General features: G+C 37.6%; 3 protein-coding genes across 16 annotated transcripts in view; 1 reads left to right on the top strand and 2 right to left on the bottom strand.

Annotated features, from left to right (window-relative positions):
- Positions 1-372: 372 nt before the first annotated feature.
- On the bottom strand, positions 373-2,433 carry LOC122360598 (ras-related protein Rab-39B). 2 transcript variants are annotated; one of them, XM_043261360.1, is made up of 3 exons: positions 2,346-2,433; positions 1,960-2,201; positions 373-1,013 (listed from the first exon to the last, which is right to left on the bottom strand). In XM_043261360.1, exons 2-3 carry the CDS (start codon positions 2,175-2,177, stop codon positions 590-592), a joined length of 642 nt encoding a protein of 213 aa, XP_043117295.1. In that variant the 5' UTR covers positions 2,178-2,201; positions 2,346-2,433; the 3' UTR covers positions 373-589. The 2 variants fall into 2 exon arrangements, with proteins under 2 accessions (XP_043117295.1, XP_043117294.1); XM_043261359.1 differs by having other exon boundaries at positions 1,960-2,224; positions 2,346-2,429.
- A 2,983-nt stretch (positions 2,434-5,416) lies between these two features.
- Positions 5,417-18,077, bottom strand: si:dkey-34d22.1 (discoidin, CUB and LCCL domain-containing protein 1). The gene is made up of 15 exons (XM_043261358.1): positions 17,867-18,077; positions 14,883-15,104; positions 13,890-14,027; positions 11,457-11,508; positions 11,270-11,342; positions 10,970-11,103; positions 10,289-10,326; positions 9,744-9,923; positions 9,533-9,645; positions 8,541-8,718; positions 8,275-8,361; positions 8,062-8,155; positions 7,591-7,631; positions 7,389-7,496; positions 5,417-6,176 (listed from the first exon to the last, which is right to left on the bottom strand). Exons 1-15 carry the CDS (start codon positions 17,964-17,966, stop codon positions 5,764-5,766), a joined length of 1,971 nt encoding a protein of 656 aa, XP_043117293.1. The 5' UTR covers positions 17,967-18,077; the 3' UTR covers positions 5,417-5,763.
- Positions 18,078-24,120: 6,043 nt separating this feature from the next.
- ptprub (protein tyrosine phosphatase receptor type Ub) overlaps positions 24,121-27,201 on the top strand; it is a 182,077-nt gene continuing 178,996 nt past the window's right edge. For all 13 annotated transcript variants that reach the window (XM_043260835.1, XM_043260834.1, XM_043260832.1 and 10 more), the window contains exon 1: positions 24,121-24,355. In XM_043260835.1, the coding sequence (XP_043116770.1) occupies positions 24,286-24,355 (70 nt within the window). In that variant the 5' untranslated portion in view covers positions 24,121-24,285. The remainder of the gene's footprint in view (positions 24,356-27,201) is intronic.

Below are 27,201 nucleotides of genomic sequence, written 5' to 3'. Positions count from 1 at the left end.
GCTTTAAATATCTAGTAATATGTGAGCTATGCATTTTAGCATTTTTTCTCTAAACTAGCTTGTAATGACATGCATTTTCCCAACGGCCACTAGGGGGCGCACAATCTTTTCCTATATCAATAAAACTCAAGCAGCTTTAATGAGATCTGCTGGCTTTTTTTTTGACGGACATATCTGCGCAGTCTATTTAAGCCTGGCAAAAGCTGAGTACTGGTATACTACATTCGTTATAGTAAATAAAAGCTAAAATTAATTTGCAATATTTAATAAACAAAATGTATAATAAACAAAAAAATACAAATTAATAAAATTAACAATAATAAAAAAAAATATGCAAAATAACCACAAAGCATTTGAATTCATCACGTTAAATTAGGTATGATACACAATAATATGAGTTTATTTGATAAAGATTTAATACATATTGGGCTTATACATCAAACATTAAAATCGGAAATCAGTCTCTGGCACTTTAATAGGCCTAAAATTTAATATTTATGATATATAATGGTTCGTGTTTTTTCATCAAAATACATGGCTACTTTTGAACAGCCAGGGATGATGGGGAAAAAACTGTTTCACATTGAATTTATGAAACACGACATTTGTTGTTTTCAGCTGGCTCATTCTTAGTGATCTTATTTTCAGCTGGTTTGTCTTCATGAATTTTGCCCCAACGTTCATGTAAGCGCACCTCTCCGCTCAGACAGCCCTGATAAATGCGTCGGGTCAACAGTTCAAAAACTTCCGCCACATTGTGACCCGTTCTGGACGAGACCTCGACGTACGGCGCTCCCAGTTCACTTGCAAACTGTTCCGCCTCCTCTCGGTTCACTTCCCGCTCTTTTCTGTCACACTTGTGTCCCACAAGCACGAAGAGCACAGTGTACGGATGGACGGTCTTTTTCACCTCTGCGTACCGATGTTTAATGTGAGTAAAAGTCGTGTAATTGCACAAGTCGAACACCAGGAGGCATCCAGCTGTCTGAGGGAGGTAACGGCAGGTAATTTTCCTGAAAACGTGAGAGATCGTAAAATTAAAAACAAAACATGACGCTGTGCACGATGCCTAACCGTATCTGCCGAAACACGCAAAATAGAAAAAAGTCATTCGAATAATAATAAGAGCTGCAACACTCATTGAATGTGAATAATTTTAACAGGCCTTTTTGGAGCACTCAGCATTCACATTTGTTGACTCATTTTCATTCACTTCTTCAGTTGGACTACGTTAGTGGGCTAATGTTGGAAATGATAAATGCAGAACCTGATTTTGCTGATTTTTCCATGTGTTCTTAGGTCAACATCTTTGTTTAGACTGGAACAACGTTGTCAGTAGCCAATCAGATTTGAAGAAACAGTTTGTAGTTTTTGTGAAGTTTAGGTTTGCAGTGATTGGTGCTTGTGCAGCAGTGTCATTCATCTGTCATTTCCTCTGATTTCTAGGCGTTACTCATTGGTAAGGTTAGGTTTAGGTGAACAGATATGGTCAAGAAAAAAAGTTTTGGATTAAAATGTCGTTCCAGGGTCAAAGAGCATGTTGACCTAGGAACACGTCGAACTCTGCAAAATCGGGATGTGCAATGATAAATGGTGCAGGGGGTGAATTTGAATGCAGGACCAGATTTTGCTGTGTTTGACGTGTTCCTAAGTCCACGTGTTGACCCTGGACCAACATTGCGATTAACCGATCAGATGTAAAGAACAATTATATAGCTTTTGTGAGGTTTAGGCTCATAATCAATGTTTGGTGCTTGTACATGAATATCATTCATCTATCAAGGTTAGGTTTACTAAATTTTTGGATTAAAATATTGTTCCACATACATCCAAATACAGCACACATTCATACATCTTAACGTTTGTACATTTTTTTTTTTTTACATGTACAGTTTTTAGATGCACTACATAACACCTGCATGCTTTTCATCGATGTATATATGCGTTTTCGCTGCTTACCAATACGATTCGTGACCTGCTGTATCCACAATATGTATGTTTACTCTCACCCCAGGCTCCACCTCTAGGACGTGGTTGCTGAAAGAACAACCAATGGTAACACCCATGCTTTCCGGATAGTTTCCATGTACGTATCGATACAGCATGCATGACTTGCCCACGTTGTTGTCGCCTATCATTATTATTTTAAAACGGTACAGGAACTTATTGGGATTCATGACAGCTTCGCGATCCCTGAAGACCTGAACAGGGAAGTTGTAAGAACCTAACAGATGATAGTTATTATTACAGATAATCATTTTACATTTTAATTAGGCTGTGCTATAGCCTATGACTAAAGTATTGAGTCTACAGCTCTTCAAGCTCTGCGTTTCTAAGATCTGTACCTGTTCGTTTCTGAAGAAAGCTGTCCTGTTGAATGTTGTAGGGACCTTCCAGCGTTGATTCAATTTTTGCAATCATTTCCTGTTCAGAAATGCATCTGACAGGATATTACATGTAAGAGGGAGGTATTTATGTGAAAAAGCGGGGTTGATGGAAAAGGAATGGTTTTTCATTAATGCGATAAAACTGCATATCTGTATGCAATATGTGCAGTTTTAACATTTCAAAGGGCAAGAGAGAAAAACCTTAAATTACTGGCCAATTGCCAGATTTGCAAAATAACACAAGAGTGAGAGATTAGGTTTGAAAAATGTAGTGTTATTTTAAAATCAAACCACACAGACAACAATCCCATTGGGAGCATATTTTGATTTATTGCAGATAAAAAAAATCCACCTATTTTAATTTAATAAAAAGCACATATAGATTCAGTGGTCATCTGAACAAAATCTTTTTCCGTATAAAAGCACTTCCCCTGTCTTACAATTTTGTAACCACCCAAATGATAATCCTGCGCCGACATTTATAGAAAGATTTTAGAGAACAAATTTTGAAGAGCAAGCATGTCTTTCCAACAGTTCGGCCAATCATGACCTGATTTACTTCCGCTTTTTAAAAATGGAGGGAGGGTATTACTGATCCAGGATCTAACAAGATCTAAAACAAAGAACCTAATAAATCACAAATGGTGTTCAGAGAACCATTACAGGCAAAGTAGACGAATCTTCGGGCGAGAAACTGATCAACTGTATCACTTGCAGGCAAATGGGAGGTGTTTATGCTTCAGGCGGCGTCTACAAAAGGAAGTATTTCTTTAAAAAACCTTTGAACCGAGAAAGTTCATTGTCATGATAACAGTAGCCATATCTCTGTGTGAAAAGTAATTACTGGATTATTTACTTTGTGTGTGTAAGTAAAGGCTGTACAGATGATTGACAACATAAAAGGGTCACATTACATTTTTTTTTTACTCTGTCCTACATATTATTGAAGAATCTTTCGCTTTGTTTGCAGATTGTTTACGACTTAAGTACGTGTTTAGCTATCCTCACTGTTTTATTGCTTTATCAGAATTTATAGATACAGAAGCTTGAAGAGTTAATGATAGGCCTTTGTACGCGATGATCACTTCGGACACTTGGCATGGATATCAGGTCAGCAAAGGTGAGGATACAAAGAAGCAGGAAAGTTATTCATTTAGAAAAGGTGAAACCATTTAGTACTGTTATTATTTAGTACAATTTATTTAGTGCTACAGTGACTTAAGTATACTAAAAAGGCTTTTTTTTAAAACTTTCTTTTCCCTAAACTGGATATTTTTAAACTTTCATTACTATATTAGCTGAAGCTTAATAAAAAATCTAAACTTCTGCCGCATTGTGACCCGTTCTAGACGAGACCTCGATGTACGCCGCTCCCGATTGTTCCGCCTCCTCTCCATTCACTTCCCGCTCTTTCCGGTCACTAAAAAGGACAATGTATGGATTCACTCTATTACACGCCTCTGTTTACCGACGCTCGGTGACTCTGAAAGCCTCGTGATTGCCCAGGTCAAACCCCAGCAGGCGTCCACCTGAATGAGGGATGTGAAGCAGGACAAGCTGATGCTTTCATGAGGTTCAGTGTGCACTGTGTTAAAGGGATAGTTCACCTCAAAATGAAAATGTTGTCATTAATCACTCACCCTCGTGTCATTCCAAGCCCAAAAGACATTTGTTCATCTTCAAAACACAAATTAAGACGGAGGATCAGAGAGCTTTCGTATTAAATCCAATGCATGCTAATTTGTGTTTCGAAAATAAAGGTCTTTGGAAGGATATTAGGATGAGTTAGTAGTGACAAAATCCATTTAAGTGACTTTTTTTTTTTCAGAAATATGAAAGTGAAAAACTAAAAATAAATTTAAAGATGTTTAACAAATATATAAAATATAATAACATATGTTACATTGCACCACAAAACCATTAGCATGGGTATATTTATAGCAATACCCAACAATGGGTCAGAATGCTTGACTTTTTTTATGCCAAAAATCATTAGGATATTAAGTAAACATCATGTTCCATGAAGATATTTTGTAAATTTCATAAATATATCAAAACTTTATTTATGACTATGAATATGCACAGCTAAGAACTTCATTTGGACAATAAATTTATATATTTTTTCTCGATATTTACATTTTTGCACCCTTACGATTTCAGATTTTCAAATCGTATCTCAGGCCCAAAAAATTCCTATCCTAACAAAACATGCATCAGTGTTAAGTTTACTTTCAATGATCAGTTATCGCTCTAATGACTGGATTTGTGGTGCACGTTATAAAATAAGCATCAAATATGGTCCTTTTTAATTTAAACAACTGAATCACTCTTTTTTTTTTTTTTCCCAGTATGACATTTGGTCAGTTCATTTAAATGATTACTTCGGCTCTTTAAAAGTACAGGTTGAAAGAATTTTTGTGAGCATGCAGATGATGTGTATTCTTACTGCTTACCAAAACGTCGTATCCCAAATCTGTAGCTGTATTCTTACATCAGGCTCTGCCTCCAGAATGTGATTTCTGACGTCCGCTGCATTGGTACAATATATTTTCTCTGGAAACAAGCCATTTATGTATTGATACATTATCGTCACCTATCGTGATGATTTTAAAACCGTACAGTGCGTTTCATGACAGCTGACATTGTTCAAGGATCCTTAAAGATTTGACCAGAGAACCTATTGAATTATAATTAATATTCAGATGGCTAATTTCAATTACTTGCAGAGTTAAATACACAATTCTTTTAATTTTTCATTTAAGAGCTGTACCTGTTGGTTTTTGAAGGAAGTTTTGTTTGTTTTTTTTAAATGAGGAAGGAGTTGATTTGTGTTTTCTTACAAGTTCATATGAAACAGAAGTGGAGTTATGCAACAGGCTGTGTTTACAAAAAAAAGGAAGTATTTCTCAAAAACCTCTGCACGTCTTTGTGTGTGTGTGAGCATGTGTAGATAGAGAAAGATTTTAATAAGCTTTTAAATTAAATTTATAATACGCAAAACTACAGAGGTGTGTTGTATCAACACTTGATTTGGTATGAAAAATGTTTATTATATAACTATAAAAAAGTCAAATGTTCTTGAATACTTTAGTGGTTTCAAATTACAGAGACGCAAATCCTCTTGGAGTATATGATTAGTTAAAGATATAAAATACACCCACATTTATATTAAATAAAAAATATGCACATATAGGTTCAGTGGTCATCTGAACATTACAGCTTTCTTTATAAAAGCACTTCTCCCATATCCTAAATTTTTTGTAATTTCCTGTTACATGCCGATCCCTGATGCTATCTAAATCCTTAGGTTACATTATAAACAGCAGTATAACAGCACAAACATCACAAAATGGCTTTCGGGAGATGTCGCGTTGGCTCAAAGTGGTTCATGGTAGGTATGCAGTAGTGGTTCTACTGTCTGGGGCTCAAAGTAGATCACGCTAGCCTTATGTTGGCTAGTAGCATGTGAGACCGGAGTACAGTACCCGTTTGAGATCACTCTGTGTGCAGGGCAGTCATACTGTCGTTGGCTCAGCTCTGCTCTTGCAGCGTGTGTGGATCGACACACAGGTAGATTCTGTCTGCTGTCCAGTGTTGAGTCTGTGGACATTTCGCTGAAGGGTGTTGCATATTCCGGTTCGGGTGGCAGAGGATCGGTGTATTCGGGAAGCTGTCCGGGGGTGTCGTAGTGGTTGAGGGAGAAGGGGACGGTGTAGCCCTCTTCCAGCGGGGGTCGGAACGTGAGTCCCATCATCTGCCCACCTGCTATTACATCAGGCTCAGCATAGTCTGGGAACAATGGAGAAATATTATGGAAATATACAAACAAAAGAAAAAAAAAAAAAAAAAAAAATTATGGGGGGTGAAAATTTTGAACAGGACTTTTTGAAGACGTTTTCTTATTTTGTTGAAATTTAACAGAAACACAAATTCAATACAATTTATCATTGTACTATACAATGTACAATGTATAGTACATTGTATAGTTCTTTATGCATCTCTTTCATTATTTCTCAAATTACTCAAATTTTTCTGATATTTAGAAAGCAAATCGAACACGTAACTACACTTAAAAAAAGAAAAAAACTACACATATCACTCCTAAACAGTCCTAATAATACACCAACATTACATATTACCCATCACATTACCCATAATTAGTCTTTAAACCCCTCAATTATTGACCAGGCAGATTCTTGTTATAGTGAATAAAGCCTTGCTTAGATTAAACTTCATCCACAGAAAACCTTCCCTTGGCCAACTCCTATTAGACATTATTGCATTCCCACATGATCCGACTGCTCACCCACTGCACTGCATCCAACAGTAGTTCTGGGCTATGAAAGGGGCCCCACGTTTCCCCCCTCTCTCCTTCTCTCAGCCCTTCACTCACTCAGCAGGAATGCTAAGAGGGCGAAACTGTTTTAATTGAAGCGACTTTAGAAAGGACTCTGATTGTCCTGACCACTGACCCTCTGTCCTCCTCGTCCCAGAACCCCTTACTGAAGGGTCTGTTGGCCAGTGGGTGGTGAGGAGGGTGGTGTTCTGGCTTGAATGCCCCTAATTTGGGCTCCAATTAAAGAAGCCTTTCAGAGAAGCACCGCAGACGAAAGAAAGACATGTTTATGCTGCCACTGAGCAACTGTTGGGCAGGAATGAGCTCAGAATGAAAGCCGTTTGCTTGTCATGTCTCTTCTGAGTTGCACTGGCTGCTCAGCTGAGCAAAAGCACACAGAATGGGGCGAGCGAACAAAGGGGTCAGAATGACTACTTGGCTTTCTCTCCGTTTCCGTCCTGCTGTTTGAGCCACATTAACCCTCTTATTCACTGCTATATATTACTGCGACGTCTGAGGCCTGTTGATCTGATTCTGAGAACTGTTGTGCCCAGCGGCGTCCTCTCGACAAACACTGCCTTGTCTCGTTTGTCGTTTGGAACATTCCTTCATGAATTTCGGCATTCATTGCTATACTGGGGTGAAAAGCCCTGTGGATGTCTTACCATTGAGAGGAGGGTTCGGAAGAGCATCGTGGATGTTCCTAACCAGAGGGTAAGGTACAAGCTCTGGGTTTGTGCATGGAAGCTTCTTCCCGTGGAAACCCTGACAGCCTTAAGCAGAGACAATGAAGGTCAGTCAGGAAATACCAACAACACATGGGATACGCAGGAAAATCTGTACTAGAGAGACTGTGCAAAGGTTTACCTTGGTCAACGCAGCATTTCTTTATTTGTGCGTTTCTTTTTCTGAAATGCAAACACGAGTCAACAATACGTATAGGGCGAAAAAAGAAGAAAAAACGTGGAAAAAGATTTGGAAAAACGTGGATTAAGATTTTCAATTTGATTAGTATTTTTTATTTTAAAAAGGAAAAGCTTATATTAAAATTAAATTAACTCTAATATTAACTTGGGTACAACATTAATATGATGTAATACTAATAATATATATATAATTTAAAAAGTAATCTTTTATGGGTGGGATCGGGTAAGGTCCTCGAGCCAGTATTTAAACTCCTGATGGCTACAACAATTTATTTATTTACATTTTTTTTAATTGAGGTGAATTTTTTTTGACATCAGTCAAGTCTCAAATAAAGCAAAGAATGTTAAAGGTCCTAAAAATAGTTTAATTTTAATTCAGCAAAATCGAATTATGCAACAAATGGTGTGTTACCTTTTCCACCAAATAAGCCCGGCAAGAAGGCAACCCACACACAGAGCTGCTCCCAAAACCATGCCTGCCACTAATATCACTGCTTGACTGGGGCCTGTGTGGAAATAACAATAAAAGATTTAGGCTTTAGAAACAAATCCACTACGAATTTACACATCATTATGTTAGTATTAGCAATCCTTTTAGTGGATTACCAAACGAAATTCAGCTCACCTGAGCTTCTTGTGATGACAAGACCCTCGGTGGGCAGCGTGTCTAGATGCACAACCTCTGTGACAGCTGATTTCCCAGTATTCAGTTCTGATGGAGAGAATTCACCACGTGTTTAAAAGATTAGGAATTCAATTAATTCTTACCTTAACTAATAGACTTACCATAGTGTGCTTGGTATTTGACCTGGTTTTTAGTGTTAATATGTACTATAAAAATGTTTTAACTGAAATTTATGTGGTAAAAGAGATTCTGGGGGGGACTCTCACCATTTCCATGGGAACGGGGTCTGAGGGGGGCAGAAGGGCTAGGGCAGCCCAGCACTTGAACCTGTGCAGAGGCCCTGATATGCCACTTCTGGGGTTTCACGAGGAGGTAGCGCGCAACTACTGGAGGAATCAGACTGTTGAGTACCGTCACATGGCCATCAGAATGGGCCTCAAACACCTAAAATAAAAAAATTATAGGAAAAAAAAAAGTTAATATGAAAATTAAAACATTGTATACTGAAAATTCTGATGATTTGCTAAAAAATGTAAAAAATATGGCTGAAGATTTGCAAAAAAAAAAATCAAAGTTTATATATGAATCGCCTTTAATACACTTATCAAAATAAGTGAAATTTTAGATGTTTTCATTTTAATGACTGAAAATGTGTAATTTAAATTACAATCTGAATCAATATATCAATATAACAAAAAAAGAGCGGGAAAAATTAAGCACTCAATTTTCAGTTTACAAATAAATAAGCTTTTTTTTCTCTGGACGAATCCACTGTTTGCATGTAGCTAAACACCCACGGGTTTAGCAGAAAACATGATATTTCATCCATCACACCTTGAAATCAAGATTTGGCATAAAATAATGTCTTCAGAATAATTCACGCATGTAAAAAATCTAAAAACTAAACAAAGGGGTTTTAATCCTGCTCAGAGGAAGATATGAATCATGCCTTCATGGTTGTTTTTCTGGTGTTAAAGGGAGTTCAAGACCTCACATAATAAATGTTTGTTAAAAAAAGAAAAAAATGCTACGAACTGCACATATTTTGTGAACGAGCGTAAAATGCTAGAGCAAAACAGTCATCCCAAAATGAGTAAGAAGCGTGATGGAGCTCATTCAGGTATATGATTAAATTAGTAATGGTCCTAGTAATGGTTGGGGTTATGTTCAGGTGTCCAGCTGCGCTGTGCAAATCCTATGAAAATCACCGTAAACGCCGTCATTTTCTTGAAATGTTTACTGACGCAGCGTTACGTACCTTCTTATCTTTGCTCGATGTTGCTTTGTAGACTTTCCAGTTCTTGCGGTCTTTGCTGAACATGAGGGTGTAAGATTCAATGTAGTAATGTGGTGTACCCTTTGTTATGATGCCTGAAAGCAGATGTAATTTGATTGTTGTGCGACGTTTACTGTAGCATTTACAACTGCCTTAATGACTCGGCACAGGTTAATAGCGGTTGACCTCTGACCTGTGACGCTACTCTTGTTCCACAGCTCAATCTCCATCCATGGTTGCTGATCTCCAGAGCTCGCAGCCCACTGAGATCCCTTATGTCCCGGAGACCAGGAGACCCTCTGACCTAATCTGTTCACCTCGTCCCACACCGAAGAAGTGTTATAGGCCACCACTATCAGCTCCCTGTCACACTCTGTGCACGGAAGAGAACAGAACCTGCTCAAACAAGTAAACATGATACTTTCTCACACCTCAGATAAACATTGTAATTGTTAGTTGTCCGTCGTTGCTGATTATCTTCTAGCAAAGTATAATTACAAATAGGCACTTACAGCAAATTTAAGGTGTGAGTGTCATGTAGCAGGTGTAAACGTGTGTAAGACAAACTGTAATTTATTCCTTAACAGACTCAGTCCTGGTATTAGGCATTTGCAGTTTAAAAAATATTACTACAAATACATGAATTCAGTGCGAAGCCATAATTCAAGTCTATCAGTCTGTCAAAAATAAAAGTTAATAGATTAGCTATAACTACTGGGAAAAAAAACAATGTAATACCTCTGTGGAAGACAAGCCGTTTATCTGACAAGGAACCACTGTAAAAAAACAAAAAAACAAAAAATAAAACCCATGTTTTAATGTGTTTTGAGCCAGTTAACTGTATTTTATGTTAACTGGAGTTTAATGGAGATTAAATGGAAAAAGTTTTTAAAAATGGAGTTAACTGTTTTTGCAAATTAACATACACGTGTTATGTACACAAAAAGCTTTATTTTGATGTGATTATTGTTATTTGTTTCCTTGCACTAATTAGGAAATATATAATTATACATTATATTATAACAATATTTAATAATATTAAAAACTAATACTACACTGGTACATTTACACTAATCATGTCATTAGATTAAAAAAAAAAAAAAACTTTTCACATGACAAACTTAATGCTACTTGCTTTATCTTTCTGGCAGTCCTGTTATTTGACATTTTAACTTTTTTTCTACATTTACCTTTGTAACCATATAGTTTAAAAATGGTTTCAGTAATTGAAAAACATATAATAGAATATTGGCTGTTTATTAGTACTTTATAAAGGACATATTAAGTTATTTTGCATGACTTTATTTTAAATCCTTTAATCCTATAAAGTACCTCAAATTTGCTAATTAGGCTGCAAATTAGTTAATTGAGACAAAAGTCTAGTTTAGTTTGGTCTTGCACGACAAGCCACACACTCACGTTTTAGACAGTACTCCATTAGCAAAGTTTGACTCATACAAGGTAATGCCCCTCTGCAGAGACACGTTGATCATCCCTCCCAAACTGTCTGAAATAACACCCGCATGGATCGCAGCTTTGCATAATACAGAGGTCTAGAAAAACATAAACACGCACATTAAAATGTTACATCATTCAAAGTTACACTCCTTTTATCAAAAGTGCCTGTTGTATGCTTTTACAAACTTCCATATATGGTAGTAAATTCAAATGCCATGACTAATAATCCCAGTATTGCATGCATATAATATCCCATCTTACATCCCGGTATCCTTGTCCATGCCAGCCCCAGATTTCTCCGGTGATGCCTTTGCAACCCGCAGGACAGAATGCACTGAAACGCAGGAGAGTCCCGGATTCAGATATTAAACAAACATGTATCCTACAAGATTCGGGTTAAAAAAAAGTTACTTTTCTTTTAATGTCATTGTTAAAGATTTCTTATTACCTAATCTGTTGAGAGGAGAAATGCGTCCCTCTATGCAGACATGAAATGAGCTCTATGGGATAGAAATAGCATTGACATGAATAGCGCAGTTACAGTCCGGAATCCTTCGTCTCGTCTACACTTCCCAAACCGTCTTGACGTGTCTTACAAAACGAATGCATCAGCGTATAATCACAGGAAGAAGGTCATCGTTTGGGAATTTACATAAACAACTTAATACACAGGAAAGGAAGGAGTTTAACTCTGGAGCAAAGTGAGAACTTTTAGCAGGACACTGACCTCAAGGGACATTTTCCAGTAAGATAAGTCTTTTAACTTTCAGTTCACTACATGCTTATAGACTTGTAAATAAGATATTTTTAAATTAACACTTTTATTCATCGTGGATTCAATACACTGATCAATAACTAACAGTTAAGGATTTTACAATTTAAGAAATGATTTGCACCAAAATATCAAGCAGCACAACGTTTCGTTGATAATAATAAGAAATGTTTCTTGAGCACCAAATCAGCATATTGGACTAATTCCTGAAAGATCATGTGACATTGAAGACTAAAGTAATTGCTGCTTAAAATCCAGTTTTCTATCAAAGAAATAAATGACATTGTAATTAATTTAAAATACATAAAATCGATTATTTTAAATAATACAATTTCACAATACAGTTTTAACAGAATAAAACACATTAATATCTTACTATTTATCTTAATTTATTTCTTTTATTTTAGTTATGATGACTTTTAATTTTAATACATTTTATTATAAACAAATATGGAAATAAGTAAATAAAGCAGGTTTATCCAGAATGTACTGTACAAATGCGGTTCTGTATACCTATTCCATAAATTCCTCAATTAATTATTAGATATTTAAATGATTTATTGCGTATTTGCATACAAAGACATGAGAAGATTTGTGTTGTGGGAGTTCAGAACTTAAAAATGCTTTTTAAATGAAAATATTTTCAATGTTAGCCAGTCAGGATCTGCCAGTGATGGTTAAGCTGCCATGCTGTGCTCGAGCATACAGCATTCCATCTACTTCAGTGTGTGCCCGAGCACAGGGGCCTCTCCTTATTCAGGCCAGGAGAAGCAGTCTGCTGCCTTGCTTACAAAGCAAACACTCTGAAACCCAGCCAAGGAGGAGAGCTGCATTCCAGTCGGTCACCCTAACACGCATTTTAGAATCCCTACCTCCATGGGAGATCATTAAAGTCCTCTGTAGTTTAACCTACATACTGGGCCTCTTCAACCATAAACATGTCACGTGATTAATATAATGTCATATAAAGTTTTTAAGTCAGATTTTGAATTTGCTTTTACTTTTATTTAAAAGAATTGTTCACCCAAAAATGAAAATTCTGCCATCATTTACACACCCTCGAGTAGTTCCAAATCTGTATGAATTTCTTTGTTCTGATGAACACAAATGAAGACTTTACAATAAGATGTAATTTGTTAAGATCGGTTAAGGTATAAACAAGCACGAACAGTCAGTGAACATTACATTTATTACAGTATTTATTCATCTTTGCCAACGTTGCTTCATAAAAATATGATCATTAATTGTTAGCTCATGTTAGTTCACAGTGCATTGACTAATGTTAACAAACACAACTTGCGATTTAAACGGTGCATTAGTAAATCCTGAAATTAGCGTGAAGTATTATGTTGGAGAAGTATTGGTCATTCTTAGCTCATGTTAACTAATGAACCTTACTGTGTTACCGAAGAAAGTTTATAACCAGGAGGTTTTGGGTCACCGTTGACTTCCATAGTAGGAAAAGAATGGTGGTCCAAAAGAGCCTGGTTACAAACTGTCTTCAAAATATCTTCCTTTGTGTTTCGCAGAACAAATAAATTCTTACAGATTTGGAACTAATCAAAGGTGAGTAAACGACAGAATTAAAATTTTTAATAAATTTTTTTTTAGTTTTTCAGTTAGTAAATGAACTTAGCATTTATTTAGTAATAGTCTTTTTTGCCTAATATTTATATATTCATATTTTAAATATAGTCTTATTTAACGTGAAAATAAAAATAACAAGCGTGATTATACCTAATATACAGGTTGGCCCATAAAGACGTTACTGTACTGTACTGTGATGCATGTAACAATGTTCATTTAACGATCTCTGCATGACCTCTGGTAGGGAGGTCCGCATGTTGAAAACGAGAATAAACAGTAATTGAGATTAGGATGGGAACTGCTCCCACTCTCAGAATCTGCTCAAGTGCTGTTTACTGAGTGATCTGTGCGTTTCGCGGACAAACAGCCCCTGGTGTGTTTACTCTGATCACATACAGCTCGCTCAGAGCAGGAAGATCCTTGAGGCCACATGTCACAAGCTCTTATTTTGTTGACCTTTTTGGTCTACTGTTTATAGGTGCATGGAACGGATCGGGAAGAGTGCGGGACACGAGCAGTTACCTGAGTGCTGATTGGCTGAATAGGACATGACGAAGCCCCGTCCTGAACGGTGAGTGCCGGAGATGAAACGCACCGTCACTTCATTAGTGCTAACGGATATATTCCTGTTTGTGGCGGAGAGCTGCCCACACAGAGGACCTGGGAAGACCAGATAACATGACGTAAACAAGCACAGTAGGGTTAATGCATCTTCAGTGCCATAAAAGGCTGTTCCTGCACACTTTGGTGACCACACAACCGTCATGCTACGGAAGAGTGGAATGCAGCATGCAATCTTCAATCATGCTGTGGTCACGTGAACGTAGAGCTAAAGAGCAGGGTGAGGTTTCATCTCTGGAATTTCTCAGTAACAATATACTGTAAATGAGGTGGCTATAAAATTGATGTTGATGAAAATTAAGTTGAAGGTGGCTGTAGATAACTGAAGGAAGGTTTGTGACTAGTTTTGTGTCTTTTGGGGTTAGGAAGGCATCTGTCAGGCCTGGTTTAAGAAAAAGTTTCTTGCCACTCACAATCACCAAACAACTTAGTCTTTCCGAATCAATAACTGAAGAAAATAAATAGCAATTCTCGTTGCTGCTTTGCCTTAAGACCGGTGTTTAAAATAAATTACATAGTTGAGATACTATTATATTAAATTTTATTTAGTTCTAATATTTATTTTTATTATATCATTTTAAATATTTCATATAAATCACACAATATGAAATGGCATTTGGGAAAATAAATATGTATATTTATTTTTATGCTATCCATATCATATGAAAAAAGTAAATAATAAATGCATTATTTAATTGTCTTATTTATTTTTCATTGTTATGTTTTTTTTATTTTTGTATCTATAATTTTAAATGTTCCATAGTGATGTAAAATTCATTCCAAAGCAAATGAGAGAGTTAATCCTGAAGGAACACTTTTTTTTTTTTTTTTTTGTATTAGTAGGCTACTGTTCTAGTCTGTCATTCCATAACGTCTGTGTGAAGAGGGTCATACCCACTCTAATGGCTCCACTGGTGTCTGTGATGGTAAGAGAGCCAGATATGCAGTCTTGGCTTCTCTCCAAATCAAAGTCTCCAAAGGTCAATAGCAGTGTCTGGCCCTGCGGGACTCTTAGGGTCCAATCACACTGGGTGTGGTTAGGGTAGGTTCCTGGGAAGTTCATCGAGGTCAGTGTGCCACTGGTGGAACTGAGGACTGTGTGTCCACACCCGCTGCCTAAAAGGAAAAGATAGAGGGCTTGTTACTCTCATGCTATCGTTGTGAAAGTAGATCAAATTTTAGAATTTTATCTTCAGTCAAAGTAAAATTGTTTTGGTGCCTGTCTCCACATATAATCAATCCAGACATTTCATCTCTCGTTTAACTTCCATTAATCATCAAATGTGCTAACTAGTTTCTCTCTTGGCATGTTTCTAGCCCATGGGAAAACCAGAACGAGTGCATTTCGTATGAGCATTGTGGGTATTGGCAGGTCGTTGGCTGAGTATTGAAGAGTGGATTGCAAAAGCTTGTGTGGTATAGAGGGGGCTTGCCAATTTTGTCAGTATTAGTCACACTTGAGGGGCTTTCCATAACTGGTGTTAATTAAAGCTGTAATTGCTGTAGGGTTTAGTTTGATAGCAATGTTTTGTTATACGGTAGCTTCCACAGACATGCTCTACCAAGCTGATGAACATGACATAATCGCCACAACAAAGCGATTGGCAACTAGTTCCACTAAAACCCAATATGAATGGCCAAATTTAACAAACGTTTTTAAATCTCTTGGTCGCGATGTGATGAACTAGATCAGTCTAAGTCCGTCGTCTGTTTCTCATTCCTAATATCTCAGTCAGCTCTGAATCATTGGGGTTTAAAGCCTCGCAGTCCCCTTGTTTCTGCTTTAGACGCAATTTATCTCGAAATCTACCAAACCTCTTGTTGCTGTTCTTAATCTTAATCGTAGCGTAGGAAAACAAACACGATTTTGTGGTCAGGCTGTTAACTGGCAATGTTCAAACAATTCACTGCATGAATCAAAGAGTTGAATGTTTGATCTGGGTGAGGGTGCATTTATATACAAAACTCTTTTATTTCAGCATTTAACCCCCGTCTAAGGTTTGTGGGTGAAGCTGGCGGCATTATTGCAAAATAATTGTTATCTCAACCAAATTTTTAGGAGAAATTGCAAGTATTTATGAGGTGAACTTTTAAAATGTGAATTGTATGGTGAAAAAAATTCCACTCCAAAATAGTGAGGCATAAACGGATTCATAAAGAATATCCTAAAAATTTGTCACCAATTTGCCCAAACATCAAAAAGAATACACCTTACCAATCTAATGGCAATAGCTGTTTGAATTAATAAAAGCAATAAAGTTTGGAGATCAAATACTAACAGAATATATTATTCATCAGCTTAAAAATCCCCAAAAAGCAGCACTGACATACAAACAAGATGCTAATAAAAAAGATAGATATATACAGTAGTAAGATACATACAGTATATAAATAATTTTGAAAAAATGCATACCTACATAGTTTCCATCCATAAATTATGAAAAAGACACTTTCTGATATTTAAAAAAAAGTGTTTAGTTTTTCCAAAACAACTATACGCCCTGAAAAGCGTAAATACTGTGGCTTTGTAGTGCTATAAAAACACTGTTGTTTGTTTGATCTTAACTTGTCCAGCCAAGCGACACTGGCTCCGCCAATTATGTGGTTGTGGGGCGTGGCTATCTGATTTTTTTTGACCAATGGCAGGCAGGTTGAATGTTTACAAAAACCTGTGTGGAAACAATAATATGTTGGGGCCGGCGCCTAACTAGGCCAGTTCCTTTTGTAACCACCGCATAAAATTCACAATGAGCTCCTCGTGAAGCACAGCCTGAGGCAAACTTTAGACATTATTTAACAGCAGGCAGACACTGTGATGACATCTGTGCCATGTCTGTAAGTTGAGTTCACAGCAAGGTGTTTAAAACATGCCGCGTGTGAGGATTCTGGGTATAATTAAGACACTTGCTGACAAAGACTATAACATTCCTTACAGCTGAGCTACTATGAATGCACTGGGACCATAGATACCAATCCATCATCAGCGCTACACTATTAGGCAGTGTGTAATTTTATTTTCTCGTCAGGGGATTTGCAGGCACGTCCCTGCAGGCCTGAGCCCAGGGCAGACAGGATGTTCGGCTGTTTAGATGGTCACATCGCAATTCCTCTACGTCAATCATATCACAACTGTAAACTCAAAAATATTTGGGAACAAGTTGTTTTTTCCTGTTCTTTTATGTTCTGGCAAATCCTAGAGACACCCTAGATCTTCTAAAGCTCGGAAACAATACGATATAGCGTGATCTCAAAAACACGTCAGCTTTCATTCTAATACAATAACATCCCAAAAAAACTGTCAGCTTCCCCTCTGGCTAATCTGGTATCGCACACATAGAGTCCTGGGGGTGGACGTCTGACTGGAAAACGTTTTCCGTAGTCCTCACTGTCTGTGAATCTGGCTGCAGTGATTCATGCTGACCCCACTCATATTGAGAAATACCATAAACAAAGTCATTCTTCCTAACTCGCTCTCTAAACACAGGCGAAACAGGAGGACATCGTTCAGTCCAGCGGCGCCTGCTCATGTGGTGTTGCTCTTATAAGGGCAAACATGGTTATAAGCACGTTGTCTTAGACGAAACCACAAATTGCCTATGTCTAAAAACAATTTTAGAGAATGCAGTCAAGGGGAAATAAAGATTAATTCAACTTAAGATTTTGAGGTGAGCTGCTAACAAGTGCACATGCAGCATACATGAGAATTCCTTAGCATCCAGGTAAGGTTAGTTCAACAAACAAATTTAAGAAAAGGTGTTTAATTTAAAATACAAGATTTAAATCCCATCTATCTATCTATCTATCTATCTATCTATCTATCTATCTATCTATGCAACTTTAACAGTACACTTCACAGTAGCAAGCAGGAGCAATCTTACCCTTTTGACCGCATACCAACACCAGGGTTTCCATGCTGAGAATAAGCCAAACCCGAGAGAACTCCACAGTATCCCAAAGAGCTCCATATCTAGTGGGCATGGTTTCCTTCGGGATATCCCTTCTCCGACTCTAGCGTTCTGACTTTAAGCCATGAGTTTCAGTTCATGTCGTAATCAGACTCTCTCCTCTCGCGCTTCTCATCCAAGGTAAGACGCGGCAAACTAGCCCATCCCAGACTGGGCACGGGTTGTTGCGCTCTCCTCTTATTGGCTTCAGGACGCGCTAGTCAACTCAGTCGCAACAATTCCCGTTTCAGTATTCGTTTGTGGAAAGCGAAGACGACACCTTTTAACTTTTCCCCAAAATAATGAATTATAGAGGGTTCAACAGTGCAAACGATGCAATTAGAAAGTTGAGACGCACAACTTGCATCAGTGCACTTGGTGTGAACGACAACAGTGTTCGCTCCAAAGGACTTGCATTAGACGTTGCTATTACTAAAATGAACACAAATAAATAAAACACACAAGCGTTCTTTTGAGTGCAGAAACCCCGTTTGAACAGCAGAGGCATTCACAGCAGTCAAATTCTTCTCATTTACTGTTATAAAATATCATATGTTTAATTAATAATATTATTTAAAATTGACTCGTGGCCCTCTTTTCAAGATATGATATTACTGACCCTGAGGTAACTGAGCTGACTGCAGAAACCTAAGATGGCAATGCATTAAAATCTTTTTATTTCATGTTATGTTTTTATATGGAACCTACCTTCAGTACAGTTTTTTTTAACTGTATATGACTCACTGGTTATAATATTTTTTTGTATACCACATATGTAATTGGTCCTGGTGGAAAGCTCATCTATGTCGATACAACTTTTTAAAAAGCGTGCTCCAAAATTAATTTGTTGCTGTGACAGCAACTTTGATCTTACACCGACATCTCGTGGCGAGAATACAAATCACGTGATCTCAACAGAGGCCACTGTGAAGCGATCTCTTTCATGCTGCTAATTTCTTTAGGAATACGGCTTTTGTGATGAGTGGGTGTTCTAGCTCTATTCAACGTGTTTTTATAAGTACAGCCATTTGCTGCGTCTGTCGTGTGTGGAGAGAGAGAGTACTCTTTAAGTACTTGGCCGTGTGTTTTGTGTCATTTAGACAGATGTGGCGATCCTGAACAAGCGAAGTCCAGATGTTTAGACTTCTGGACTCGTTGAGACGGGTTTGGACCATTACAGCAGCAAAACTTAACAGCGAGCTAGAAACCATTATGCAAGATTGTTGAACATTATTCATCATAAAGGAATAGTTCTCTTTTACTCATCTTTATGTAATTTTTTAAATCGGTTTGACTTCTTGCGGAACAAAAAAAAATGTTTTATAGAACGTCTTGATATATTTTAGACGAATTTCTCAATATACAGTACATTATCATGGTTTCAATTGTTCTCTCTCTGTTAAGCAAGGAAGTTTTAAATTTACTGTTTATTAAAACATATGTATTTGTAGTCAGAAAACGCCTTTTGAAGTATTTTTATTTTTTATTATTTATTTTACTGCAAGTTAACCAAATTCAAATTCCACATATGCAATACTTACCTTGTCTAATGTAATCTAATCTAATGTAATAAAAATGTTTCTTAAAGATGAGGTATACTCTGCTTCCTTGACATCAGTGGATTATTAACACGACAACCCTTTGCAATATTTTGGAAAAATATTTTTCAATTATAGTGATGCTTATGCCAAAACACACACACACACACACACACACACACACACACACACACACACACACACACACACACACACACACACACACACACACACACACACACACACACACACACAAAGAAAAACAATGCTATGAAATCACAATTATTTGTAAGCAAAATCATACTTATTTTTTCCTGCTAAAATTTTGTTGTACTTTTGAAGTCTCTAATAGGCAATTAATGAGACCTACCTGAAAAATGAATGTTTACTGTTAGCTTTTGTATAGCAATATTAAACTATTAAACTGTAAATTTGTTTGCATTTAAAGCACTTTATACCCAGATATTAAGCATGCTACCATTCCGTTTTCTGGAATAAAAATGTCAAGCTTATTTAATAATGCTATGCGTTCTAAATATATACCACCAGATGGCAATAAAACATTAAGAAACAGTTGAAAGAGATGGCGTGACAATCCTGTTGTATACGCTCTGACGTGCTAAAAAAGGCGAACATATCTGTTTTCCAGATATTACAGTTCATATAAGTGTATACCGAAAATAGAGATCATTCTGCTCTCGGTATAAGGTCACAGCCTTCTTACAACAGCATATATATATATATATATATATATATATATATATATATATATATATATATATATATATATATATATATATATATATATATATATACACACACACACACACACACACACACACGCTTTCCAGTCCTACACTGTATTTATTCTTAGAACAGTTTTCCCTATACACGACACATGCGTGCTCACAATCTTATTTTACGTGAGAGGAGCTCTTCATAATCCTCCCACACTTCTCTCGAATCGAATAAGGAAGGGCACAGTCCATCGCTCTTTTGTCATTTACCTCCAAAAAAAGGTTTGTGGGTGTACTGTTGACTCCCTTAACGGGATTCAAACGTGGTTTTGTGGAGGAAAGCGCACCTGTCTCAACCTTCATAATGCTATAGAGTCCCCATTCTGGCGTTCACACGGGACACCTAAACAAATGATAAACCGCTGCACGGTGCCCGGCAAGGCAATGACTGAACAAGGTCATATATAGGAGACGGTGATTATTACGCAGTCATTTGTGCCTTTGCTCCAGGCAGATCCCAGATGTCCTGACTATTTAAAAGCAAGTATGCAACATTTGGGTAAAATTAAAGAATAAGAGAGAATCATTATTATAGATGATGGACTCGTGTTTGGTCGAAGTGAAGATAAAAAGATTAAACAACTTCATGATATATTTGCTTCTTATAAACATGCAGCTTTTCACTTAACAAACTGTTAATTGATGGCCCGGAGTTGTGTTGATTATCGTGATGTTTTTATCAGCTGTTTGAACACTCATTCTGACGGCACCCATTCACTGCCCAGGATCCATTGGTTAGCTAGTGACATAATGCCAAATTTCTTCAAATCTGTTCTGATGAAAAAAAACAAAAAACAAATATTATTATTATTATACAATTAATTTAATCTCTGTTGGCCTAAGGGTGAGTATATTTTGAGTTTTTTTTTGTATGATCTTTTCCTTTTACAGGGGTTGTTCTTCAGAAAATAGTTTTTACTCCTTTATGATGTTGCAAGCCTGTGTAACTTTCTACTGCAGAGTTTTTTTTTTTTGGGGGTCCAAAACACCACTGACATTCACTATACTGACATTTTATATATATATATATATATATATATATATATATATATATATATATATATATATATATATATATATATATAACTATATATTGTTTTGGACCCCATTGACATACATTGTAGACAAAAAAAAATTCAAAAAAAGAACACAAGATATTTTCAAGAATGTTTAATCATTTTGAACTTTGACTTTCATTATATCGACATTTTCTAAAACATGTTTTCATATTAATAGGTAATAGTGAATTATCTCTTTTTTCAGTAAGCTGAGTGATTTGACAGAAACTTATCTACTAATAAACCTCAATTAATCAGTTTTAACAGCAGGTGATTCCCACCGGGATACTGTGCCACGTTTGACGTTTAAGCACAATAAATGCAGGTATATGAAAGCCAAAACAAATGCATGTTTGCTGCAAATTACTCTCTGGCACAATTTATTTGACTTTTCTTAATAGCTGACCGTCTTATTGGTTGATCTACGTCTATGGATTTGGAATCCTGTGCTGTGAATATGTAATAGGTAGAGTGATTGTGATAGAAAGAAAAAAAAAAGGCTGCACTGTTCGCTGCCGTGTGAAATTAAATTGGTATGAAAAACGTGAATGGATCAGCGTGTGGCTATCGCCGCCTGCCATCCCTGCTGGCTGTGGGACATGGCTGGACCTTGGGTGACTTGGCTCCGTTGCTTCCATTCATGGCTCAATAGGTAGTCCTTCTTTTTGTGGAGCCTAAACAGATTAACACAAATCCATCCAACCTGCGGGACTGCGTAGATAAGATGCTCTATAGCTTGTTGGCCTCATAATGGCTATTGTTGGAGAACTGGAAACCTACAGCATGAAGTCTGCTTGGTTTAGTGGCTTGAATTTCCATGGAAAAGGAAAAGGAAAAGATCTTATATAAGCTGCGTCCCAAATGACACCCTATACACTATGTACTCAACCATGAAGTGTATGAATTATAGTAAGGTTATGTCTGATCGCCCCTCCCCGTTCGCTACATAATTAAAGCTGCTGCAGTTGAGTGCATTGAGCGTTGAACATTACACACAATTTTTTTTTGGTTATTTAAGTGCTCCATCTGGGCATTTAAAGTGCAGTTAGATTATTTATATGTATTTATATAATATTATAATTAACTATTATAGATTACAGTTTCAAGTAATATTAGTAAGTTGTAGGCATTTTATCTTAATGCATATATATATTAATATATTAATTCATATTCATCTATATTCATAGAAAAATGTAAATGAAATACTCTCAACTTACTAATATTGCTTTTTTTACCTTCTTTTTTGCTTATACTATTTACACAGTTCTATTTAGGTAATTAATTTGAACAACTATCCCAAATATGCAGTGAACACACACACACACACACACACACAAACAGACACACATATGTCGGCATTTGTGGTTTAGGGACTCTCCATACGCGTATTTATTCTGTACAAACTGTATTGGCTATTGCCCTATTACACCCATATATATATATGATGAATATAGATACACTAAATTGCTAAAAGTATTCGCTCACCCATCCACATAATCAGAATCAGGTGTTCCAATTACTTCTTTGGCCACAGGTGTATAAAATCAAGCACCTAGGCATGCAGACTGTTTTTACAAACATTTGTGAAAGAATGGTTCACTCTCAAGAGCTCAGTGAACTCCAGCGTGGAACTGTGATAGGATGCCACCTGTGCAGCAAATCCAGTTGCAAAATTTCCTCACTCTTAAATATTCCACAGTCAACTGTCAGCTGTCTTATAAGAACGTGGATGCCTTTTGCCACGTAAACCGACGGAGCGGGATCAGTGGATGCTGAGGGACATAGTGCGAAGAGGTCACCAACTTTCTGCACAGTCAATCGCCACAAACCTCCGAACTTCATGTGGCCTTCAGATTAGCTCAAGAACAGTGTGCAGAGAGCTTCATGGAATGGGTTTTCAACACTGGCGTCGGATGCAGTGGCGTAAAGCATGCCACGACTGGACTCTAGAGCAGCGGAGATACATTCTCTAGAGCGACGACTCGCCGTTCTCCATCTGGCAATCTGATGGACGAGTCTGGGTACTTGTCTGACTGCTTTGGGCCAAGTGTAAAGTTTGGTGGAGGGGGGATTATAGTGTGGGGTTGTTTTTCAGGAGGTGGGCTTGGTTCCAGTGAAAGGAACTCTGAATGCTTCAGCATACCAAGACATTTTGGACAATTCCATGCTCCCATAAACACACCGCTAAACCTTGTGGACAGCCATCTCAGAAGAGCTGAAACAGTTATAGTTGCACGGGGTGGACCGACGTCATATCGAACCCTATGGATTAGGAATGGGATGTCACTTAAGTTCATATTCAGGTCAAGGCAGGTGAGCGAATACTTTTGGCAATATAGTGTATGTCTATGCCTACAGCAACCCTACAGCTAACCCTACCCCTAACTTTGTGCTTTTTGTAGATTTACACACAAAAAACAAAACAAGTACACGCACGTTTGCATACGTATAAACACACACGGACATTCAGATGCAGCAAAGCAAAAGCGGGGCCCTTAGGGTCAAAAGGCTGAGAACTACACGTTCTAGACAACGCTTGGCATTTTCTGCAGTTTATCAACCCATATAAATCGCATCATTAATTTCCTTCAGTTGTGGAAGATGCTCGTCTTTAGTAGCCGGGCTAAAGAGATTACGATGAATCATAACGTATAGCCCGAGAACACAGGGCGATCAGAGCCGAACTTCTCGAAACGCCCGCGTGGGGGCGTCGTTCGCACACTTTGAAGCACACTAGGCATTCTGGAGCGCCAGAAAGTGCGCTCGGAGAGAAAGAAACATCGCTTGGAACTGTTTATCCTGACGTCAGTTTGAACAGATCGCACTGCCCCCGTATCACTTCACGCGACTCTGAACTGAGCTTCGGCTGGATTTCGGGAATCGATGAACTTCACCGTCCAAACTACCGGAGCCACTGAAATGATTTCGGCTTGTTTTCCCAACTGGACTAACAACGTAAAATGAATACCTGCGCGTTTCTCTTGATCCTGGCCGTTCAGATTCACGCCGACAGCGTAGAGGGACCAACAGGTAAAGTCCCGTTTACATGGAGTTACAGAGACTGCGCACTTTCAAACTTGTGTGCGTTTTGAGAATACGAGAAGCACAAGCGTGTTGTCTTGACAGCGAAGGGAGGCTGAGTTGCGCTTCGAAGCCGCTGAACTTTTCTGCTAATGGAGAGATTTGGTTTGGGTTGTCGTAAAATAACAGTCAAGGTGCCTTCAGAAGCTTAAAACGAATTGCGTTTCGGGCTGTCTGTTATTTGGCACGAGACTCCCGTTTGAACATTCCCTCAGATTGACGTAATTCACAGTGTGTGTCTTTTGAATTATTGTTGTAGTATTTTCTTTCTTTTTCATTGAAAACGCACGTCTGGAAGTAAAGTAAACAAGTGCAGCCTCAACTGCGAAGCTTTGTATCGGCGTCTGAATGAACGAATCGTTTGTGCCGCACCAGACGTGTTATAAAGGCGGCGAGGTGGCTCGTAAATTGCTGTTTTTATATCAAATTCTTTTCAGAGGCATTTACAGTGAGTCGAATTGTAAAGCGAATTAACCGCAGGCGGCGTTTAAGATATTTTTGTTTTGTTCTAAAACTAAATAAACTTTTCAGTCGATTTGAATATTTGTGGTGGGCGTTCGGCTAACTTGTGTACCTTAAACAAAAATGTTTATTTAACAACGAAATGGTCATCACGCACGTTTCACAAGATGATTTATGCATTTACGTTGCCGTTTTTGTATGGCTAAGGCATTACAGTAAAGTATATGTGCAGAGTAGCACGAAAGACAGTGATGTAACCTACTGCGCTCTCTTTTTTTTTGCTAATAAAACCCTCGCATTCAGTTTTGCTTATGAATTATCACAGCTTGTTTTTTTTTTGTTCACGCACTGAAGCATCCAAGATGCTGCTATCTCTGTTTGTTAATCAATTTAATAACAAATCTGTCTTTTTAAAGTACATCTTGAGTTTGGCGCCACTCCTCTGTCGTTTTTACTGTGTGAGAAATGAGAGAATAAATAGCTGGTTTATTGGTCTTGTCTAGTATAAGAGGGTCTGAGCAAGCTGATCTTCATCTGGTTTAGCTGTGTTTGTGCTCAAAACCAGCCTACCGACCAGGCTGGGAGACCACCAATTAAGCATTTATTCGTTTGCGGAGAAAATTGATGTTTTATTAGGAAAATTGTACACATTAAAATCAATCACATTTACCATCTAATACTCTTTTTCCCTCCTGAAATGAAAATGCATGCGATTTTTAGATGCTGGTGGTTTGAACTGGTTCATACTGGTTTAGCTAAACGGCCTTTAGAACGCCTCTAAAACCAACCAGTAGACCCGAGTCGGATCAGACTCGGAGGCCAGCAAACCTTTTTGCATTTGTACATTTCCATTTATTTTTTTTAGTTATCTGTTTTTTTTTTTTTTAAAGCGGTTTTCTCCGCGAGGAGCTTTGCCTGTTCTCCACAGTTTTTGATTTCAGGTTTTACTATCCTCGTAGGCATAACCCGATCCGCACACGCACTGAGATTATGAACTGCTTCCTCCTCCGCACTGTCAGTGGGCTGTATGAAGACGGAGCAGGTACAGGGAAACTGAAGGGTGTCGCGTGTGATTGCTCATAATGGACCACTCCCTCGGAGCCAGGCTGTTGGAAACGTGTCGCACGATTCGGCCAAGAAACTTGACAAACAATCATGATCCGTTTGAGGAAGCTATTGATTCTCGGTTAACTAAATGGCTTCCATTTAGCAAGCTGTCAAGTAGCTGTAGGGTTCTGTAACTACTGCTGCGGTCTGTGCATTCCCTCTGTTCTTCAGCTGCAGTCTAATCCTAGTTTCTGTTGGTTTTTGGCCTGATTTACACAGTGTAATCCACTCTTATTGTGTTCGGCTGCTGTTTCCGCCATAGTTTTTTTTTTTTTCCACTTTTGTTTTGCCATGGCCCGGTTGACAGAAGGCAGCGATGAGTGACCTGATGTGAGATGAATACGGACATTGTAACCAAGTGTCTGCTTCATTTTTATCTCTTCGCACTCTCCCCGTCAGGCTACATGCTTCTCTTTTGTCAGTTGTGCATCATGTTTTCGACTTTGTAATATGATAGTAATGAGTGGATGAACTTTCTCACCGCTGATGACGTCATTGAAAAAAATAAAAAAAACGAATAGTTCATAATGCATAAAATCAGAAAATCCTTCACCGCTCTTATAAAATTGCTTTGATAATACAAATGCGCAGGAATCAGAAATTAGTTTGATAATTAATTTTTTTTTCTTTACTTCTGAAAGCATAACGATTGCATAGCTGACCTCAGAGTGATTTTACCTTTCAAGGATATTTTCTTTGAATGCTACTGTTCATAATCATAGATGTTGTTGCAATCCAAACTGTCACTATGGAACTGACACTAGCAAATGTCTCTCATAATAAGGGGAATGAAGCACATCATTAGGATGAATAGGGAAATAATTAAAGCACATGAAGATAATTATACTAAAGCTCAGACAGAATGGGGCAGCTTCGCATTAGCTGCCTAGTGATGAAGCCTCTGGAGGCTTGACATACAGTGCGCTTTGTTTGGGAGGCGCAGCTATGCTCTGTTCCAATGTATTTGACATCTGGAATAATCTGGTAAAGTCAGATTATGTCAATAGATATAATCTTGCGTAATATCATATTTATTGCTCGGTGTGTGTGTGTGTGTGTTATGGGTTTAGGAGGAGATAATATGATGTGGGACTTGTTGATAACAATATTCGAGAAAAAAAAATCTACAAAGTACTCAATACAGCTGCTAATTGTAACTTTTTAATGTGGCCTACCATAAAAATGTAATAAAAAAAAAAAAAATAAAAATAATAAAAATCTATTCT

The sequence above is a fragment of the Puntigrus tetrazona genome, chromosome 16, assembly GCF_018831695.1.
Source record: "Puntigrus tetrazona isolate hp1 chromosome 16, ASM1883169v1, whole genome shotgun sequence".
NCBI lineage: Eukaryota > Metazoa > Chordata > Actinopteri > Cypriniformes > Cyprinidae > Puntigrus > Puntigrus tetrazona.
This window is presented reverse-complemented; position numbering and strand designations above follow the sequence as displayed.

Excerpts from the sequence above, each read along its gene's own strand:
- LOC122360598 (XM_043261359.1), bottom strand. The coding sequence starts at position 2,421 with ATGATTGCAAAAATTGAATCAACGCTGGAAGGTCCCTACAACATTCAA. Across the intron at positions 2,225-2,345 it reads CTTTCTTCAGAAACGAACAG|GTTCTTACAACTTCCCTGTT; the intron begins GTACAGATCTTA and ends ATCATCTGTTAG. Across the intron at positions 1,014-1,959 it reads GCAGGTCACGAATCGTATTG|GAAAATTACCTGCCGTTACC; the intron begins GTAAGCAGCGAA and ends TCACGTTTTCAG.
- si:dkey-34d22.1 (XM_043261358.1), bottom strand. The coding sequence starts at position 17,966 with ATGCCCACTAGATATGGAGCTCTTTGGGATACTGTGGAGTTCTCTCGG. Across the intron at positions 9,924-10,288 it reads ACGGCTTGTCTTCCACAGAG|AGTGTGACAGGGAGCTGATA; the intron begins GTATTACATTGT and ends TTCCGTGCACAG. Across the intron at positions 8,156-8,274 it reads TGTCATCACAAGAAGCTCAG|GCCCCAGTCAAGCAGTGATA; the intron begins GTGAGCTGAATT and ends ATTTCCACACAG.